Source organism: Bos taurus, chromosome 7 (genome assembly GCF_002263795.3).
Source record: "Bos taurus isolate L1 Dominette 01449 registration number 42190680 breed Hereford chromosome 7, ARS-UCD2.0, whole genome shotgun sequence".
Taxonomy (NCBI): domain Eukaryota; kingdom Metazoa; phylum Chordata; class Mammalia; order Artiodactyla; family Bovidae; genus Bos; species Bos taurus.
The window spans coordinates 5,325,444-5,342,831 of NC_037334.1; the positions used below are offsets into that span (position 1 = coordinate 5,325,444).

General features: G+C 45.5%; 1 protein-coding gene across 1 annotated transcript; it reads left to right on the forward strand.

Moving 5' to 3' along the window:
• The first annotated feature begins 308 nt into the window (after positions 1-308).
• On the forward strand, positions 309-1,888 carry INSL3 (insulin like 3). The gene is given in 2 exon segments (NM_174365.2): positions 309-524; positions 1,341-1,888. Coding segments are annotated over 2 exon segments (399 nt in total). The 5' UTR covers positions 309-331; the 3' UTR covers positions 1,547-1,888.
• Positions 1,889-17,388: the final 15,500 nt, after the last annotated feature.

Sequence of the window (17,388 nt, forward strand, 5' to 3'; positions counted from 1 at the left end):
GCAAAAAAGCCCAAGTGGCCCCAGTGGTAAGATACTGAAGTCAAGATGTCTAAAACAAATGTGGGAAGAGGTGGTCAGGCTCTTTAGTCATATTTATCAGGGAGCCATGGTTGAAGCTAATGCCTCCGCAATCAAAGGATGTCAGGCACTCACATCATAAAAATGAGAAAACTCAACTATCAGAGGTTCCACGAGGCTTGCCCTGACCCTGCCCTTGACCTCCCTGGGTCCTTCTTTGGGAAGGCTCTGTCCCTGCTCCAAGGCTCCCAGCTGGGGCAGGCAAAGCGCCTATAAGGGGGATCCCCGCTGGGGCCCGGTGCCTCTCACTACCATGGACCGTCGTCCGCTCACCTGGGCTCTGGTGCTGCTGGGCCCGGCCCTTGCAATCGCCCTCGGTCCTGCAGCCGCGCAGGAGGCGCCTGAGAAACTGTGTGGCCACCACTTCGTGCGCGCGCTCGTGCGGCTGTGCGGCGGACCGCGCTGGTCTTCCGAGGAGGACGGGCGACCTGTGGCTGGCGGCGACCGTGAGTGGGGGCGGGCGAGGACTGTGCGCTGGGGTCTCTGGGGCCGGGTAGGGGTGCAGGTGTCTGCAGACGGATTTGCATGCATGTTCTGGCTTCCTGCTCTGGCGTGTGGGAGTCTGTGGGGAGGAGCCCCTGCCTGGCAAGGGAATCAGTGCGAAGCTAGGTAGAATCTTAACAAGTGCAAGATTATATCCAAGCCTATCTTTACTTACAACTTCAATATTTTGATCTTCAGGAATTTTACGTTAATTTTACTAGTAAAATATTCAGTTATAATAGGAGTGATCTTGACTGTTGAGTGTTCCTGGCGCCCCCTTAAATTGCTGGCTCTGGGTCAGCGCCTAGCTCTCTTCACCCGACCCGACCTTGGGGCAGAGGCTATTATGCACAACGTCTGTCACAGGCGTCCTATGCGTGTGAGTCTGCATGACCCGGGTCCAGATGGGTGTGCCGAGATGCACGCGGTGGGGTTGGGGAACCGGGAGGGGCTACGAGGGCGAGTGGCTGTGTCCGGTGTGTACATACATGCACGTGTCACATGTCACCCTTACTGTCTTCTGCTCTGTGAAGCCTCTATGCCTTCTTACCATAGGTGGCATGTGGGAGTGTGCACAGCTGGGGACTTGAGTGTGGGCCTGGGTCGAGAGTGGACATGTCTGGATGGGGTGATTCAGTCTGGGCCTGGTATAGAGTAGGCACTTAATAAATGCTTACTTTGTATTTGTGTGCATGATGCATGTCTGGCTGCCATGCAGACAGTGTGGGTGGGGTCCTCTGGGGTTCCTCCCTCTATGCTGAATTCCTCCCTGTTCCTAGGTGAGCTCCTACGGTGGCTGGAAGGACAACATCTCCTCCATGGGCTGATGGCCAGTGGGGACCCCGTGCTGGTACTGGCCCCACAGCCCCTGCCCCAGGCTTCTCGCCATCACCACCACCGCCGAGCAACTGCCATCAACCCTGCCCGCCACTGCTGCCTCAGCGGCTGCACCCGGCAAGACCTGCTGACCCTCTGTCCCCACTGAATCCTCCTGGGGCGTGGCCTTGGGGGAGCCTGAGACCCACAGGAGTCCAGTTTGGTGAACTCCTGATGCCACACAGCACCATGAAACCCCACATCTAGGGGGATGTTGTTGATTACCTCCTAGGACAAGGTGCTCACCACCTCACCCAGGCCACCTGTCCTCTGGGGGATCAACTAGGGATACCACCAGACCCCAAATCTGGCTTGGAGGATCCTTGGTTTTGCAGAGATGCCAGACACTCTTCTCAAATGTTCTCACCTCAGAGGAGCCCCAGGTGCCCCACTCCCTGCTTTTGACACCCTTCTTGTTGTCTCCTCAATAGTAAATAAATAAGATGCCTGCAGAATCTGAAGCAACGTTGCATTTTCTCACAAGAAAAAGGGACAAGCCAAGGTCAGCCCTCATTTGGGATTTTTCCCTGACAGCTGCAGACACACCAACACTTCTAGAAACTTAATAACAATTGGAGAGTCATCACAATACACAGTGGGGAAACTGAGGCCAAGGGAGCTGGCTGTTTGCCTAGTTCAGACAGGGAGGGAGCAGCCAAGTTCAAGATTCGAATCCAGGTCTCTGTCATGTCTCAAGCCTTAAACTCATGTAAGGTCCACTTATCAGTGAACACGACCCATGAATGTGTGAATGAGTCACAGTGGATTTTTTTTGGCGGGGGGGGGGGGGGGGGGGCTATGCTGCATGGCACATGAGACCTTAACTCCCTGATTAGGGATTGAAACTGTGCCCCCTGCAGTGGAAGCATGGAGTCTTAGGCACTGGACTACCAGGGAAGTCCCCTTGTGGTGGATATATATATTTTTTTAATTTCGGGGTGTAGTTGCTTTACAATGTTGTGTTAATTTCTGTTGAACAGCAAAGTGACTCAGCTATATGTATATCTCCTCTTTTTTGGATTTCCTTCCCATTAAGGTCACCACGGAGCACTGAGTAGAGTTTCCTGTGCTACACAGTAGGTTCTCGTTAGTTATCTATTTTATACATAAATGTATGTATATGTTGATCCCAATTTCCCAATTCATCCTCCCTTCCCTTCCCTCTTTGGTACCCATACATTTGTTCTCTACATCTGTGTCTCTATTTCTGTTTTGTGGGTAAGTTCATCTGCATCATTTTTCTAGATTCCACATATAAGCGATATTATACAATATTTGTTTTTCTCTTTCTGACTTACTTAACTCTGTATGACAGAGTTAAGTAGGTCCATCCACATCTCTGCAAATTGCACAATTTCATTACTTTGTATAGCTAAGTAATATTCCATCGTATATATGTAGCACATCTTCTTTATCCATTCTTCTGTTGAAGGACATTTAGGTTGCTTCCACAGCCTGACTATTGTAAACAGTTCTACAGTGAACATTGGGGTGCATGTATCTTTTCAACTGGAGTGGGTTGCCATTTCCTTCTCCAGGGGATCTTTCCGACCCAGAGATTGAACCTAGGTCTCCCACATTGCAGGCAGATGCTTTAACCTCTGAGCCACCAGGGAAGCCCCCAGGTATCACAGTGGGTACTTATTGGTCCAATGCTCACCATTCTTTTCACTTGCATCCTCCTTTAATCCTGAGATGGAAATTATATGATTTGACCCTCTTGGGAAAAAAAAAATGGTATTTGACTATGTGATCTGTTCACATGTATATTTGTTTCCTAAGGCTACTGTAATGGCCACAGATTGGATGGCTTAAAATAGTAGAAACATACTCTCCCAGTTCTAGAAGCCAGAAATCAAGGTATTGGCAAGGGGTTCTTTTTGAAAGGCCCTCAGGAAGATTCTATCCCCTGCCTCTCTCAATTTTTGGTGGCTACTGGCAATCTTTTTTTTTTTGGCTGCACCGGGCCTTAGTTGCAGCATGTGGGATCTAGTTCCCTGACCAGGGATCAAACACTCAGGCCCCCTGCATTGGGAGCTTGAAGTCTTAGCCACTGGACCATCAGGGAAGTCAATCCCAGCTACTGGCAATCCTTGGCTTCTAGGTGAATCTCTCCAAGCTCTGCTCCCGTCTTCACGTCATCCTTCTTTCCCGTGTCCCTCTGGGTTTTCAATTCGGCCTCTTAAAAAAACACACTCGTTGGATTCAGAGTTCACCCTAATCCCACACGATCTTGATTTCGGACGTGCGCAGCACTCAACAGCAGCTTGCAGCAAACAGCAGCGAGGTGTAACTGGAAGCAAGGTCTTCGTTTCCCAGCCCGGGAGTCCTAACCACTGGGCCACAGGAGCCAGCAGTTAGCGCTGGACTCCCTAGTCCTTGCCTGCCTAGTCAGAACGAGTTCAGGCGAGGAGGCAGAAGGTAAAGAGGAAAGTAAGAAGTTTATTGAAAAGTACATGCAAAAAGGCACATGGGTGAGCTGAGAGAGAGACTTGCACTTTCGGGAAGTTTAAATCCTTTATAAGGAGGAAGTTCTTAGGGTCCTTGTCTTCGCTCAGGCCAGTCTCTTGCTTTGTCCCTCCCCTGGTTATTTGTCTCGGAACCCTCCCCTGGGATGCGATGCACCCCTTAGCCAAGACGGATCGCTAAGTGAATGCTTCTGGGAGGAGCAAGATTCATTACAACTTGGAATTATCCTCTGACTTTTGACCCCAAGGAGCCTTTCTGCGCATGCGTAGTGTCTCCCTTATCCTAAAAAGGGGGAGGTGGAGATCCCTTAACCCTTTACTCCCTTATCCCTTAATCTCTTTACAAAGAGAGGCAGGGTTTTGCCTCTCTGTCCTTTGCTGTTGTTCAGTCGTTCAGTCGTCTCCCGCTCTTTGCAACCCCATGGACTGCAGTGCAGCAGGCTTCCCTGTCCTTCACCATTTCCCAGAGTTTGCTCAAACCCCTGTGCACTGAGTTGGTGATGCCATCCAACCATCCCGTCCTCTGTTGTCCCCTTCTCCTGCCTTCAATCTTTCCCAGCATCACAGTCTTTTCCAATGAGTTGGCTCCTTGCATTGATAGCTTATGGTGAACGATGTCAGATTCATGATCTCTGAAGAAGAAGATTTAGCTTCGGGACCAGGGACCAGGCTTGATCACTCAAGAGCTTTTGCGTAGCAGAGTTTTATTAAAGTGAAAAAGGGAACGCTTCTGACACAGACTTCAGAAGGGGGATGAAGAGTGTTCCGTTCCCTAGTCTTAGCAAGGGAAGTATATACTTTTTCATTGGTTATTACAATAAATCAAAAGAATGTCTCAAGATTGTGAAGATCTTACTAGACCCACTCCCATAATACACATTTTAAGATAACAGGATTAGTCAGAAGGTTTTCAGGAAGGAGAAACCTGTCCTCAAACAGGATACATTATTGTTATATAATCCTTACTAAGGAATGTAGGAAAAAACATTTGTCCTTTCCTCCTCCTTGAGAATTCCAGACCCCTTTCTCCTCCTTGGGGACCCCGAAGACTTCTTATCCACCTGCCTAGGAATTGACTTTCTTAGCATCAGGTGGCCAAAGTATTGGAGTTTCTGTTTCAGCATCAGTCTTCCAGTGAATATTCAGGGTAGATTTCCTTTAGGATGGACTAGTTTGATCTCCTTGCCGTCCAAGGGACTCTCAAGTCTTCTTCGGCACCACAGTTCAAAGGCATCAATTCTTTGGCATCAGTCTTTTTGATTGTCCAGTTCTCACATCTGTACATGACTACTGGAAAAACAATAGCTTTGACTATTCATCCTTCTGTAGGCAAAGTAGTATTTCTGCTTTTTAATACGCTGTCTAGGTTTGTCATAGCTTTTCTTCCAAGGAGCAAGTGTCTTTTAATTTCATGGCTATAGTCACCGTCCACAGTGATTTTGGAGCCCAAGAAAATAAAGTCTGTCACTTTTTCCACTGTTTCCCCATCTATTTGCCATCAAATGATGGGACCAGATGCCATGATCATAGTTTATTGAATGTTGAGCCTTAAGCCAGCTTTTTCACTCTCCTCTTTCACCTTCATCAAGAGGCTCTTTAATTCCTCTTCATTTTCTGCCATTAAGGTGATTGTCATCTGCTTACCTGAGGTTATTGATAGAACCTGTTGGTTATTGTCAAGGTTATTGTCCTTGCCATGATTATTTCCTTGAGATGCTTACAAGAGACAAAGACTGGCTTTTGACCCTGTTTCTGTTGTTACTTCTATTTTGGAGAGCAAACAGGCAGCTGATTGTAAATTCTTCAACTGCAGTCCATCTGTCTCTTGCCTCAGGAAATGCAAACGGAAAGGTGGCCAATTGTAAACGCTCAACCTGGAGTCTATCTCCTACCTTAGTCTTATCTGAGCCTTACCTTAATGACATCTGCAAAGACTCTATGTTCAAATAAGACCGTATTCTGAGTTTCCAGGTGGATGGGAAATTTTGTAAGACACTGTTCAATCCAGTGTAGCAGGGTTTTGTGGCTTTCCCAAGGGCAATGGGGAGCCACAGAAGGTGTTTGAGCAGTGGCAGGATGAGGTCAGATCTATCTGGTAGAAACGCCTGCAGCCCCCTGACTCATCCTCCTCTGGCTTGGATGCTGTCTCAGCCTCCGCCTTCCTTTCCAACAGTCTCCACAGCAGCCACAGTGCTTCTTAAAACTTGAAGCCAGTCATGCCACAAGCTTCCCTGGTGGTCCAATGGTTAAGACTCCGCCTGCCAATGCAGGGGACACGGGTTTGATCGTTGCTCCAGGGAAGGAACCAAGTGGGACAACTAAGCCCGTGCACTGCAACTACTCAGCGTGTGTGATGTAGAGCCCGTGCTCCAAAACAAGAGAGGCCACGGCAATGAGGAGTCTGCACACCGCAACTAGAGAGAGGCCATGTGCAGCAACACAGACCTAACCCAGCCCCTCCCCTGCAAACAAAACTCAATTGTGTAATTTCCTTGCTCCAAAGGTACCATAACCCTCAAAACTACCCTCTCTCCTCAGCCCACAAGGTCCCATGTGACTTGTCTCTATGATCTGTTCCATCTCCTCCTTACTCACCTAGCTCAAACCAGCTTCCTGGCTGCAATTCAAATGCTCCTGTTGTAGCCATGCATTCCGGGAAACAAACTCACTCAGAAGGAAAATGCAGGTAGCAGAGTGCAGTTTATTATACCGGCGGGGCCAAGGCAGAGTCTCTTCTTAGCCCCAGGACCTCGACCAGTTTTTGTGAAAACCTTATATACCCTAAGTGTATAAGGTTCCCTGAAACTAGTTTGAACAAAGGAAAAAGAAAGATACAATCAAAGTTAACCCGTGATTTATATGTGTTAAGCCTACATAGTTAACAGTGGACAATTATTAATAGGCCTGTGGTCATACCCCAATAAGAATAATAGAATGTATGATTCTGTTTGGTTACACAGATAATTAGGGCAATATGTGAACCGTGAACTTCCTGATGTTCAAGCTGGTTTTAGAAAAGGCAGAGGAACCAGAGATCAAATTGCCAACATCTGCTGGATCATGGAAAAAGCAAGAGAGTTCCAGAAAAACATCTACTTCTGCTTTATTGACTATGCCAAAGCCTTTGACTGTGTGCATCACAATCAACTGTGGAAAATTCTGAAAGAGATGGGAATATCAGACCACCTGACCTGCCTCTTGAGAAATCTGTATGCAGGTCAGGAAGCAACAGTTCGAACTGGACATGGAACAACAGACTGGTTCCAAATAGGAAAAGGAGTACATCAAGGCTGTATATTGTCACCCTGTTTATTTAACTTATATGCAGAGTACATCATGAGAAATGCTGGACTGGAAGAAACACAAGCTGGAATCAAGATTGCTGGGAGAAATCTCAATAACCTCAGATATGCAGATGACACCACCCTTATGGCAGAAAGTGAAGAGGAACTAAAAAGCCTCTTGATGAAAGTGAAAGTGGAGAGTGAAAAAGTTGGCTTAAAGCTCAACATTCAGAAAACTAAGATCATGGCATCTGATCCCATCACTTCATGGGAAATAGATGGGGAAACAGTGGAAACAGTGTCAGACTTTATTTTTCTGGGCTCCAAAATCACTGCAGATGGTGACTGCAGCCATGAAATTAAAAGACACTTACTCCTTGGAAGGAAAGTTATGACCAACCTAGATAGCATATTCAAAAGCAAAGACATTACTTTGCCAACAAAGGTTCGTCTAGTCAAGGCTATGGTTTTTCCTGTGGTCATGTATGGATGTGAGAGTTGGACTGTGAAGAAGGCTGAGCGCTGAAGAATTGATGCTTTTGAACTGTGGTGTTGGAGAAGACTCTTGAGAGTCCCTTGGACTGCAAGGAGATCCAACCAGTCCATTCTGAAGGAGATCAGCCCTGGGATTTCTTTGGAAGGAATGATGCTAAAGCTGAAACTCCAGTAGTTTGGCCACCTCATGCGAAGAGTTGACTCATTGGAAAAGACTCTGATGCTGGGAGGGATTGGGGGCAGGAGAAGGGGACGACAGAGGATGAGATGGCTGGATGGCATCACCGACTCAATGGACGTGAGTCTGAGTGAACTCCGGGAGTTGGTGATGAACAGGGAGGCCTGGTGTGCTGCAGTTCATGGGGTAGCAGAGTCAGACATGACTGAGCGACTGATCTGATCTGATCTTTAGGTGATGGAGAGCCCTGGGGCTCTTCCTTCCGGGGACCTGGTTTTCCAGCTGGGCCTGGTTTTCCAGTTGGTATGTCATGTCCTTATATACTGGGCATATAGCTCAAAGTCCACAGTCCAGCCCAAGATGGAGTCCTGCTTTCAAGACAGAGCCTGTTCTGTTTCCTCCTTCACTCCAAGATCATCTCATTTTCGGGCCTTTGTATATGCTGTGCCTTCTGCCTGGAACATCCTTCCTCCCAATTCTCCCCATAGCTTCCACCTTCAGGCCCCATCTTTGCAGATCCAGCCCCCTGACCTCCTGACCTCCTGACCCATTACTGTGTGTCCAGTTGAAACTGTTAACCACAGATTGGGACTTGAACTCATGTGCTGGGACTCAAACATAGCCAAAACCCTGCTTGATACTTGAACTCACATGGTTCAACCCAGCCAAAACCCACAGTACCTGGTTTCAGAACCTAATGAAGTTCAGGTTCTTGATGTCTCATTGGAGAAAGAATTCAATGAGAGACAAAGTGATAGGTAAGAAGTGGATTTATTCAGATACAGAGGGAAGCACACTCCAGAGTGTGGGCCATTGCAGAAGGCAAGCACAGCCCTGTAATTTGGTGTGGTTGTTTTATATAGGCTGGGTAATTTCATATGCTAATCTGTGGGAGGATTATTCCAACTATTTTGGGGAAAGGGTGGAGATTTCCAGGATTTCAGCCACCTCCCACTCCTTGGTCTTTTAATAGTGCCTTGGAACTGTCAGGGCACCTCTGGGTGTGTCATTGCACTTGAAGATTAAGAATCAAGGTCTAGTCTTATCTGCCATAAGACTGGTCATGATTCAGTTCAGTTCAGTTCAGTCGCTCAGTCATGTCTGACTCTTTGTGATCCCAGAATTGCAGCACACCAGGCCTCCCTGTCCATCACCAACTCCCGGAGTTCACTCAGACTCGTGTCCATCGAGTCGGTGATGTCATCCAGCCATCTCTTCCTCTGTCGTCCCCTTCTCCTCCTGCCCCCAATCCCTCCCAGCATCAGAGTCTTTTCCAATGAGTCAACTCTTCGCATGAGGTGGCCAAAGTACTGGAGTTTCAGCTTTAGCATCATTCCTTCCAAAGGAATCCCAGGGCTGATCTCCTTCAGAATGGACTGGTTGGATCTCCTTGCAGTCCAAGGGACTCTCAAGAGTCTTCTCCAACACCACAGTTCAAAAGCATCAATTCTTCGGCGCTCAGCCTTCTTCACAGTCCAACTCTCACATCCATACATGACCACAGGAAAAACCATAGCCTTGACTAGACGAACCTTTGTTGGCAAAGTAATGTCTCTGCTTTTCAATATGCTATCTAGGTTGGTCATAACTTTCCTTCCAAGGAGTAAGTGTCTTTTAATTTCATGGCTGCAGTCACCATCTGCAGTGATTTTGGAGCCCAGAAAAATAAAGTCTGACACTGTTTCCACTGTTTCCCCATCTATTTCCCATGAAGTGATGGGATCAGATGCCATGATCTTAGTTTTCTGAATGTTGAGCTTTAAGCCAACTTTTTCACTCTCCACTTTCACTTTCATCAAGAGGCTTTTGAGTTCCTCTTCACTTTCTGCCATAAGGGTGGTGTCATCTGCATATCTGAGGTTATTGAGATTTCTCCCAGCAATCTTGATTCCAGCTTGTGTTTCTTCCAGTCCAGCATTTCTCATGATGTACTCTGCATATAAGTTAAACAAGCAAGGTGACAATATACAGCCTTGATGTACTCCTTTTCCTATTTGGAACCAGTCTGTTGTTCCATGTCCAGTTCGAACTGTTGCTTCCTGACCTGCATACAGATTTCTCAGGAGGCAGGTCAGGTGGTCTGATATTCCCAACTCTTTCAGAATTTTCCACAGTTGATTGTGATGCACACAGTCAAAGGCTTTGGCATAGTCAATAAAGCAGAAGTAGATGTTTTTCTGGAACTCTCTTGCTTTTTCGATGATCCAGTGGATGTTGGCAATTTGATCTCTGGTTCCTCTGCTTTTTCTAAAATCAGCTTGAACATCTGGAAGTTCACGGTTCATGTATTGCTGAAGCCTGACTTGGAGAATTTTGAGCATTACTTTACTAGCGTGTGAGATGAGTGCAATTGTGCAGTAGTTTGAGCATTCTTTGGCATTGCCTTTCTTTGGGATTGGAATGAAAACTGACCTTTTCCAGTCCTGTGGCCACTGCTGAGTTTTCCAAATTTGCTGGTCATGATTAATTGGTAGCAATTTATTCTAATCGTTTTATGTTGTGTCATTCTTTCAAAAGTTATGCCCTGCCCCTTTCCCTCCTGTTACATTCCCGCTCGGAGGTTTCACTCCCATATTCTTATGGGAAGCAGGAGGGTGAAGGTCCATCTTCTGTAAATTGCTTCGAGGGTGAGTAGAAATCCCTACCTAGCCATCATCTTGATGTAGAACTGCTGTAACTAGTTCCTTAGTCTTCTTATGTATCTTTTTGATTGATGAAGCATGTTTGTACCAGCACCGGTATACAGAAATATCTCTAAATGACAGAAGACTCAAAAGGCATGGTCAAATATCTGATTATAGTGTAACATAAAGTTTGGTTACAATAACCAGAATTAGAAATGATCACATTTAACATAACATACCAGATAACCCTAGTTAAATATTTCTCTTTAAGATGACTCAGGAGCCCTCTAAAACATCCCAAAGTTAGTTTTTAGTCAGATAAGATCGTAAGTTACTGGGAGACAGTCAGATCAGATCAGATCAGATCAGTCGCTCAGTCGTGTCCGACTCTTTGTGACCCCATGAATCGCAGCATGCCAGGCCTCCCTGTCCATCACCAACTGCCAGAGTTCACTCAGACTCACGTCCATCGAGTCAGTGATGCCATCCAGCCATCTCATCCTCTGTCGTCCCCTTCTCCTCCTGCCCCCAATCCCTCCCAGCATCAGAGTCTTTTCCGATGAGTCAACTCTTTGCATGAGGTGGCCAAAGTACTGGAGTTTCAGCTTTAGCATCATTCCTTCCAAAGAAATCCCAGGGCTGATCTCCTTCAGAATGGACTGGTTTGATCTCCTTGCAGTCCGAAGTTATAAAGATCTCAAAAGCAAATACAAATCACTTACAGCAAAGAAATTCACCTCAATCTATTTGTCAAAAGCAGCATTTCAGGAAAACTTCAGAGGGAGAAACCAAATACAGTCTTGTCTTAGCCCATTCCTAACAAAATCCATTTACCCAACTAAATTTAATCCGATCTTAGAAAATCCTGATCATGTGTAACTCTTTGCCTATATTAATCACACCAAAAAGCTTAAACCACTTTCAATGCCAGATATCCGTTTTGTCCTGAACATTTTTCAGATAACATGAGCCTGAAATTCATTCTGGCCAGATTATTTTGTATTTTTGAGTATTTACATGAGTATTTAATTTCCTTTAAGTCAATGAAATAGAACTCCTTTATGAATTAACTTTTGGCAATATCATACATCTATAATGATGCTTCCCTTGTGGCTCAGTCGGTAAAGAATCTGCCTACAGCGCAGGAGACCCGGGTTCTATCCCTGGGTCGGGAAGATCCCCTGGAGAAGGAAATGGCAACCCACTCCAGTATCCTTGCCTGGAGAATCTCATGGACACAGGAGCCTGGTGGGCCACAGTCCATGGGGTTGCACAGAGTCGGGCACAACTGAGCAACTAACACTTCCTTACTTCCTTATACATCTATAATACACATATAAACACATATGAACACACAGACACAGAGACCTCATAGTTCCTGTTCCAGAATTTCAGCCATGATCTTGAGAACCAAACCATTTTTCAAAAATAGTTCCTAAATCCAGGAGAGATTCCTTATCATCTTGTATATATTAAGGTAATCTTAAAGGTGGGATTATCCTTTTAATCAAGTTCTTTGTTACTCCTGCCTTTTCTATCTGTATGGCAAAAGTCTCCACCCATCCAGTGAATGCATCTACCTATCCCAATAAATATTTGTATCCTCTGGACCTGGGCATCTGAGTAAAATCAATTTACCAGTTCTCCATGCTGCTTCCTTGGTGTTGAATGGATCTAAATAATGGAGGAGGGCGTGGCATTGTTCTAGGATTGTTTTGTCAACATGTGTCACATGATTTGGTAATCTGGGCCGCCATCATTTCCATTCCTTTACCCACAATCTTTGTAGTAAATTCCAAAGAGCTTCACATCCATAGTGTGTAGTTTCATATAGAAAGAAAGAAAGGGGAAAGTGAAGTCATTCAGTCGTGTCTGACTCTTTGCGACCCCATGGACTGTAGCCTACCAGGCTCCTCTGTCCATGGGATTTTCCAGGCAATGGTACTGGAGTGGATTGCCATTTCCTTCTCCAGGGGATCTTCCCAACCCAGGGCTCAAATCCGGGTCTCCTGCATTGTAAAGACATAAAGACATAAAGACAGACGCTTTAATGTCGGAGCCACCAGGGAAGTCTAGTTTCATATAAAGCCTTGATTACTTTCCATTGCTGAGCTTGTGTAAACATAATCTTTTCATCTAAGATATACCATCCCTTTTGATTTATTAAGCCTCTACTTTTAGCCCAGTCTTCTTCCTTGGTGTAGCAATGTTGTGACATTTCCTCCGTCAAGCCTAGGACTTCTAAAACTGCCCGTATTTTATCTGCTGATATGTCAGCTGCTTTCTTTGCTTCTTGGTCTGGTGATTTCCCTCTCCAATTTCAGACCTGGGATTCTGAGACTGGTGGGCCCTACAGTGAGCAGCAGCCATTTCTTGAGGGTCTTGCATAGTAACCTGTCAGGGAGCGTTTAACTTTAGGATGTTAAAGCGTTTAACTTTAGGATGTTAGGATGATTGTTTTTTGTTGTTTTCTGTTTCTCGTTAACCCTCTGTTCCTTATCAGTTCCTGGCAGACAGGATTGAGTGGGGCGGCATGCTGTTCCTAGGACTGAGGTCATAGGATGGAACACATGCATGGATTTCCTTCAGTAACCTGTTCCCCTAAGGTAACATTGTTTAGTCACGACCCTCTTACTCAAGTTATGGATTGTCTTCTGGCCTTGTGACGATTGTTATTTCTTGTTATTCCCTTGGTAACGGTTGTTATACGTCTGGTTTTTTGTTCTTTGCCTAATTTTTTACCTAAAGCTTCCTTGTATAACAATATATAAGTGAAAGTGAAAGTGAAGTTGCTGTCGTGTCTGACTTTTCACGACCCCATGGACTACAGCCTACCAGGCTCCTCCGTCCATGGGATTTTCCAGGCAAGAGTATTGGAATGGGGTGCCATTGCCTTCTCTGATATATAAGCTCAAGCAAACATGAATAAAGCACCCTTGTTCCACTAGAGACTTGGGTCCCCCGTGTCCTTCTTTCCCTTTCTGGCTAGTTCTTTGGAGCGTGGAGGCCTGCCAAGCTCATTTTCCTGCCCGGGCTTTCAAGACTTCCTCCAGAGAACGCCCTGTGCCTTTGTGAGCGGTACAAGCCCTATTCTAGGGCTTTATTGGTTTTCCACATAACCCAGAGAATATTAGTCTCTCTCTCTTTTGCTTTCTTTTTGTCAACTCCGATCCACCAGGTCCTGGTTTGTAAAAAAGACTGCAACAGTAGCCATTGGCTCGACCTCTTTGGCCAGACCTGGAACCTCGATATTCCACATTCCAGGGCCTATGAAATCTTCTATCTCAACTTCAGATTCAATCTGTCTCTTTCTGTTTTCTGTTAAAATCATTTGACGATGAGGGTGGTTCTCTTTCCCCTTCCAGAAACAGAGTGGCCGCTGTAAGGTAAAGAACTAGAGAAGGTGAGGTTCGGAAAAAGAACGAGACCAGCACTTTACAGGAACAGATCACCTTTAATGAGGCGAGAAGGGGCAGCAGTGAGATTAGAGAGCTGCTGTGCTAGGTCAAGAAGAGAGTACGTATATATAGAAAACATATATGTGGAGATATATTGTTTTGAGGGAGTCTGTTTTTCCTCAAGATTATTTTTGATTAGTTAGCTTTAAGCAACTGGGGCAAGAAATTCCTGAGACCGGCCGCAGACTGGGATTGGCTGGGAGCTGAACGTACTCAATCTTAATGTCCATTCCTTTCTTCGGGGGAGAAAGTTCTTTATTCTGTGTAGAATGGTGGGGAGAACCTGGAGGGGAGTTTTAACTACAGGGTATTTTGAGCCATGTAGCTTTCCTTCAGCCCCTGACTTAGTTAATAAATCTCTTCCCATTAAAGGGATGGGACAATCAGGCACAAACAGAAATGAATGTAAAAACAGCTGACTGTTCATTTCAGTTCAGTTCAGTCACTCAGTCGTGTCCGACTCTTTGCGACCCCATGAATCGCAGCATGCCAGGCCTCCCTGTCCATCACCAACTCCCGGAGTTTACTCAAACTCACGTCCATCACTTCGGTGATGCCATCCAGCCATCTCATCCTCTGTCATCCCCTTCTCCTCCTGCCCCCAATCCCTCCCAGCATCAGAGTCTTTTCCAATGAGTCAACTCTTCGCATGAGGTGGCCAAACTACTGGAGTTTCAGCTTTAGCATCATTCTTTCCAAAGAAATCCCAGGGCTGATCTCCTTCAGAATGGACTGGTTGGATCTCCTTGCAGTCCAAGGGACTCTCAAGAGTCTTCTCCAACACCACACTTCAAAAGCATCAATTCTTCGGCGCTCAGCCTTCTTCACAGTCCAACTCTCACATCCATACATGACCACAGGAAAAACCATAGCCTTGACTAGACGAACCTTTGTTGGCAAAGTAATATCTCTGCTTTTTAGTATGCTATCTAGGTTGGTCATTACTTTCCTTCCAAGGAGTAAGTGTCTTTTAATTTCATGGCTGCAGTCACCATCTGCAGTGATTTTGGAGCCCAAAAAAATAAAGTCTGACACTGTTTCCACTGTTTCCCCATCTATTTCCCATGAAGTGATGGGATCAGATGCCATGATCTTAGTTTTCTGAATGTTGAGCTTTAAGCCAACTTTTTCACTCTCCACTTTCACTTTCATCAAGAGGCTTTTGAGTTCCTCTTCACTTTCTGCCATGAGGGTGGTGTCATCTGCATATCTGAGGTTGTTGATATTTCTCCCGGCAATCTTGATTCTAGCTTGTGCTTCTTCCAGCCTAGCGTTTCTCATGATGTACTCTGCATATAAGTTAAATAAGCAGGGTGACAATATACAGCCTTGACGAACTCCTTTTCCTATTTGGAACCAGTCTGTTGTTCCATGTCCAGTTCGAACTGTTGCTTCCTGACCTGCATACAGATTTCTCAAGAGGCAGGTCAGGTGGTCTGATATTCCCATCTCTTTCAGAATTTTCCACAGTTGATTGTGATGCACACAGTCAAAGGCTTTGGCATAGTCAATAAAGCAGAAGTAGATGTTTTTCTGGAACTCTCTTGCTTTTTCGATGATCCAGTGGATGTTGGCAATTTGATCTCTGGTTCCTCTGCCTTTTCTAAAACCAGCTTGAACATCTGGAAGTTCACGGTTCACATATTGCTGAAGCCTGGCTTGGAGAATTTTGAGCATTACTTTACTAGCGTGTGAGATGAGTGCAATTGTGCAGTAGTTTGAGCATTCTTTGGCATTGCCTTTCTTTGGGATTGGAATGAAAACTGACCTTTTCCAGTCCTGTGGCCACATCTGAGTTTTCCAAATTTGCTGGCATAGTGAGTGCAGCACTTTAACAGCATCATCTTTAGGATTTGAAAGAGCTCAACTGGAATTCTATCACCTCCACTAGCTTTGTTCGTAGTGATGCTTCCTAAGGCCCACTTGACTTCACATTTCAGGATGTCTAGCTCTAGGTGAGTGATCACACCATTGTGATTATCTGGGTCATGAAGGTTTTTTCTGTACAGTTCTGTGTATTCTTGCCACCTCTTCTTAAATATCTTCTGCTTCTGTTAAGTCCATACCATTTCTGTCCTTTATTGAGCCCATCTTTGCATAAAATGTTCCCTTGGTATCTCTAATTTTCTTGAAGAGATCTCTAGTCTTTCCCATTCTGTTGTTTTCCTCTATTTCTTTGCATTGATCGCTGAGGAAGGCTTTCTTATCTCTCCTCACTATTCTTTGGAACTCTGCATTCAGATGCTTATATCTTTCCTTTTCTCCTTTGCTTTTCGCTTCTCTTCTTTTCACAGCTATTTGTAAGGCCTCCCCAGGCAGCCATTTTGCTTTTTTGCATTTCTTTTCCATGGGGATGGTCTCGCTCCCTGTCTCCTGTACAGTGTCATGAACCTCCATCCATAATTCATCAGGCACTCTGTCTATCAGATCTAATCCCTTAAATCTATTTCTCACTTCCACTGTATAATCATAAGGGATTTGATTTAGGTCATACCTGAATGGTCTAGTGGTTTTCCCTACTTTCTTCAATTTAAGTCTGAATTTGCCAATAAGGAGTTCATGATATGAGCCACAGTCAGCTCCTGGTCTTTTTTTTGCTGACTCTATAGAGCTTCTCCATCTTTGGCTGCAAAGAATATAATCTGATTTCGGTGTTGACTATCCGGTGATGTCCATGTGTAGAGTCTTCTCTTGTGTTGTTGGAAGAGGGTGTTTGCTATGACCAGTGCATTTTCTTGGCAGAACTCTGTTAGCCTTTGCCCTGCTTCATTCCGTACTCCCAGGCCAAATTTGCCTGTTACTCCAGGTGTTTCTTGACTTCCTACTTTTGCATTCCAGTCCCCTATAATGAAAAGGACATCTTTTTTGGATGTTAATTCTAGAAGGTCTTGTAGGTCTTCATAAAACCATTCAACTTCAGCTTCTTCAGCATTACTGGTTGGGGCATAGACTTGGATTACTGTGATATTGAATGGTTTGCCTTGGAAACAAACAGAGATCATTCTGTCTGCTGGGACTCAAACCCAGCCAAAACCCTGCTTGGGACTTGGACCCACGTGACTGGGACTTAAACCCAGCCAAAACCCACGGTACCTGGTTTCAGAACCTAATGAAGCTCAGGCTCTTGATATCTCATCACAGAAAGAGTTCAGTGAGAGACAAAGAGATTTTAAGAAGTGGATTTAATCATACACAGAGAGAAGCACACTCCAGTGTGTGGGCCATTGCAAAGGGTGAGTGCAGCCCCGGAATTTGGCGTGGTTGGTTTTTGTAGGTTGGGTAATTTCATATGCTAATCAGTGGGAGGATTATTCCAACTATTTTTGGGAGTTCAGTTCAGTTCAGTCACTCAGTCGTGTCCGACTCTGTGACCTTATGGACTGCAGCACACCAGGCTTCCCTGTCCATCACCAACTCCTGGAGCTCACTCAAACTCATGTCCAT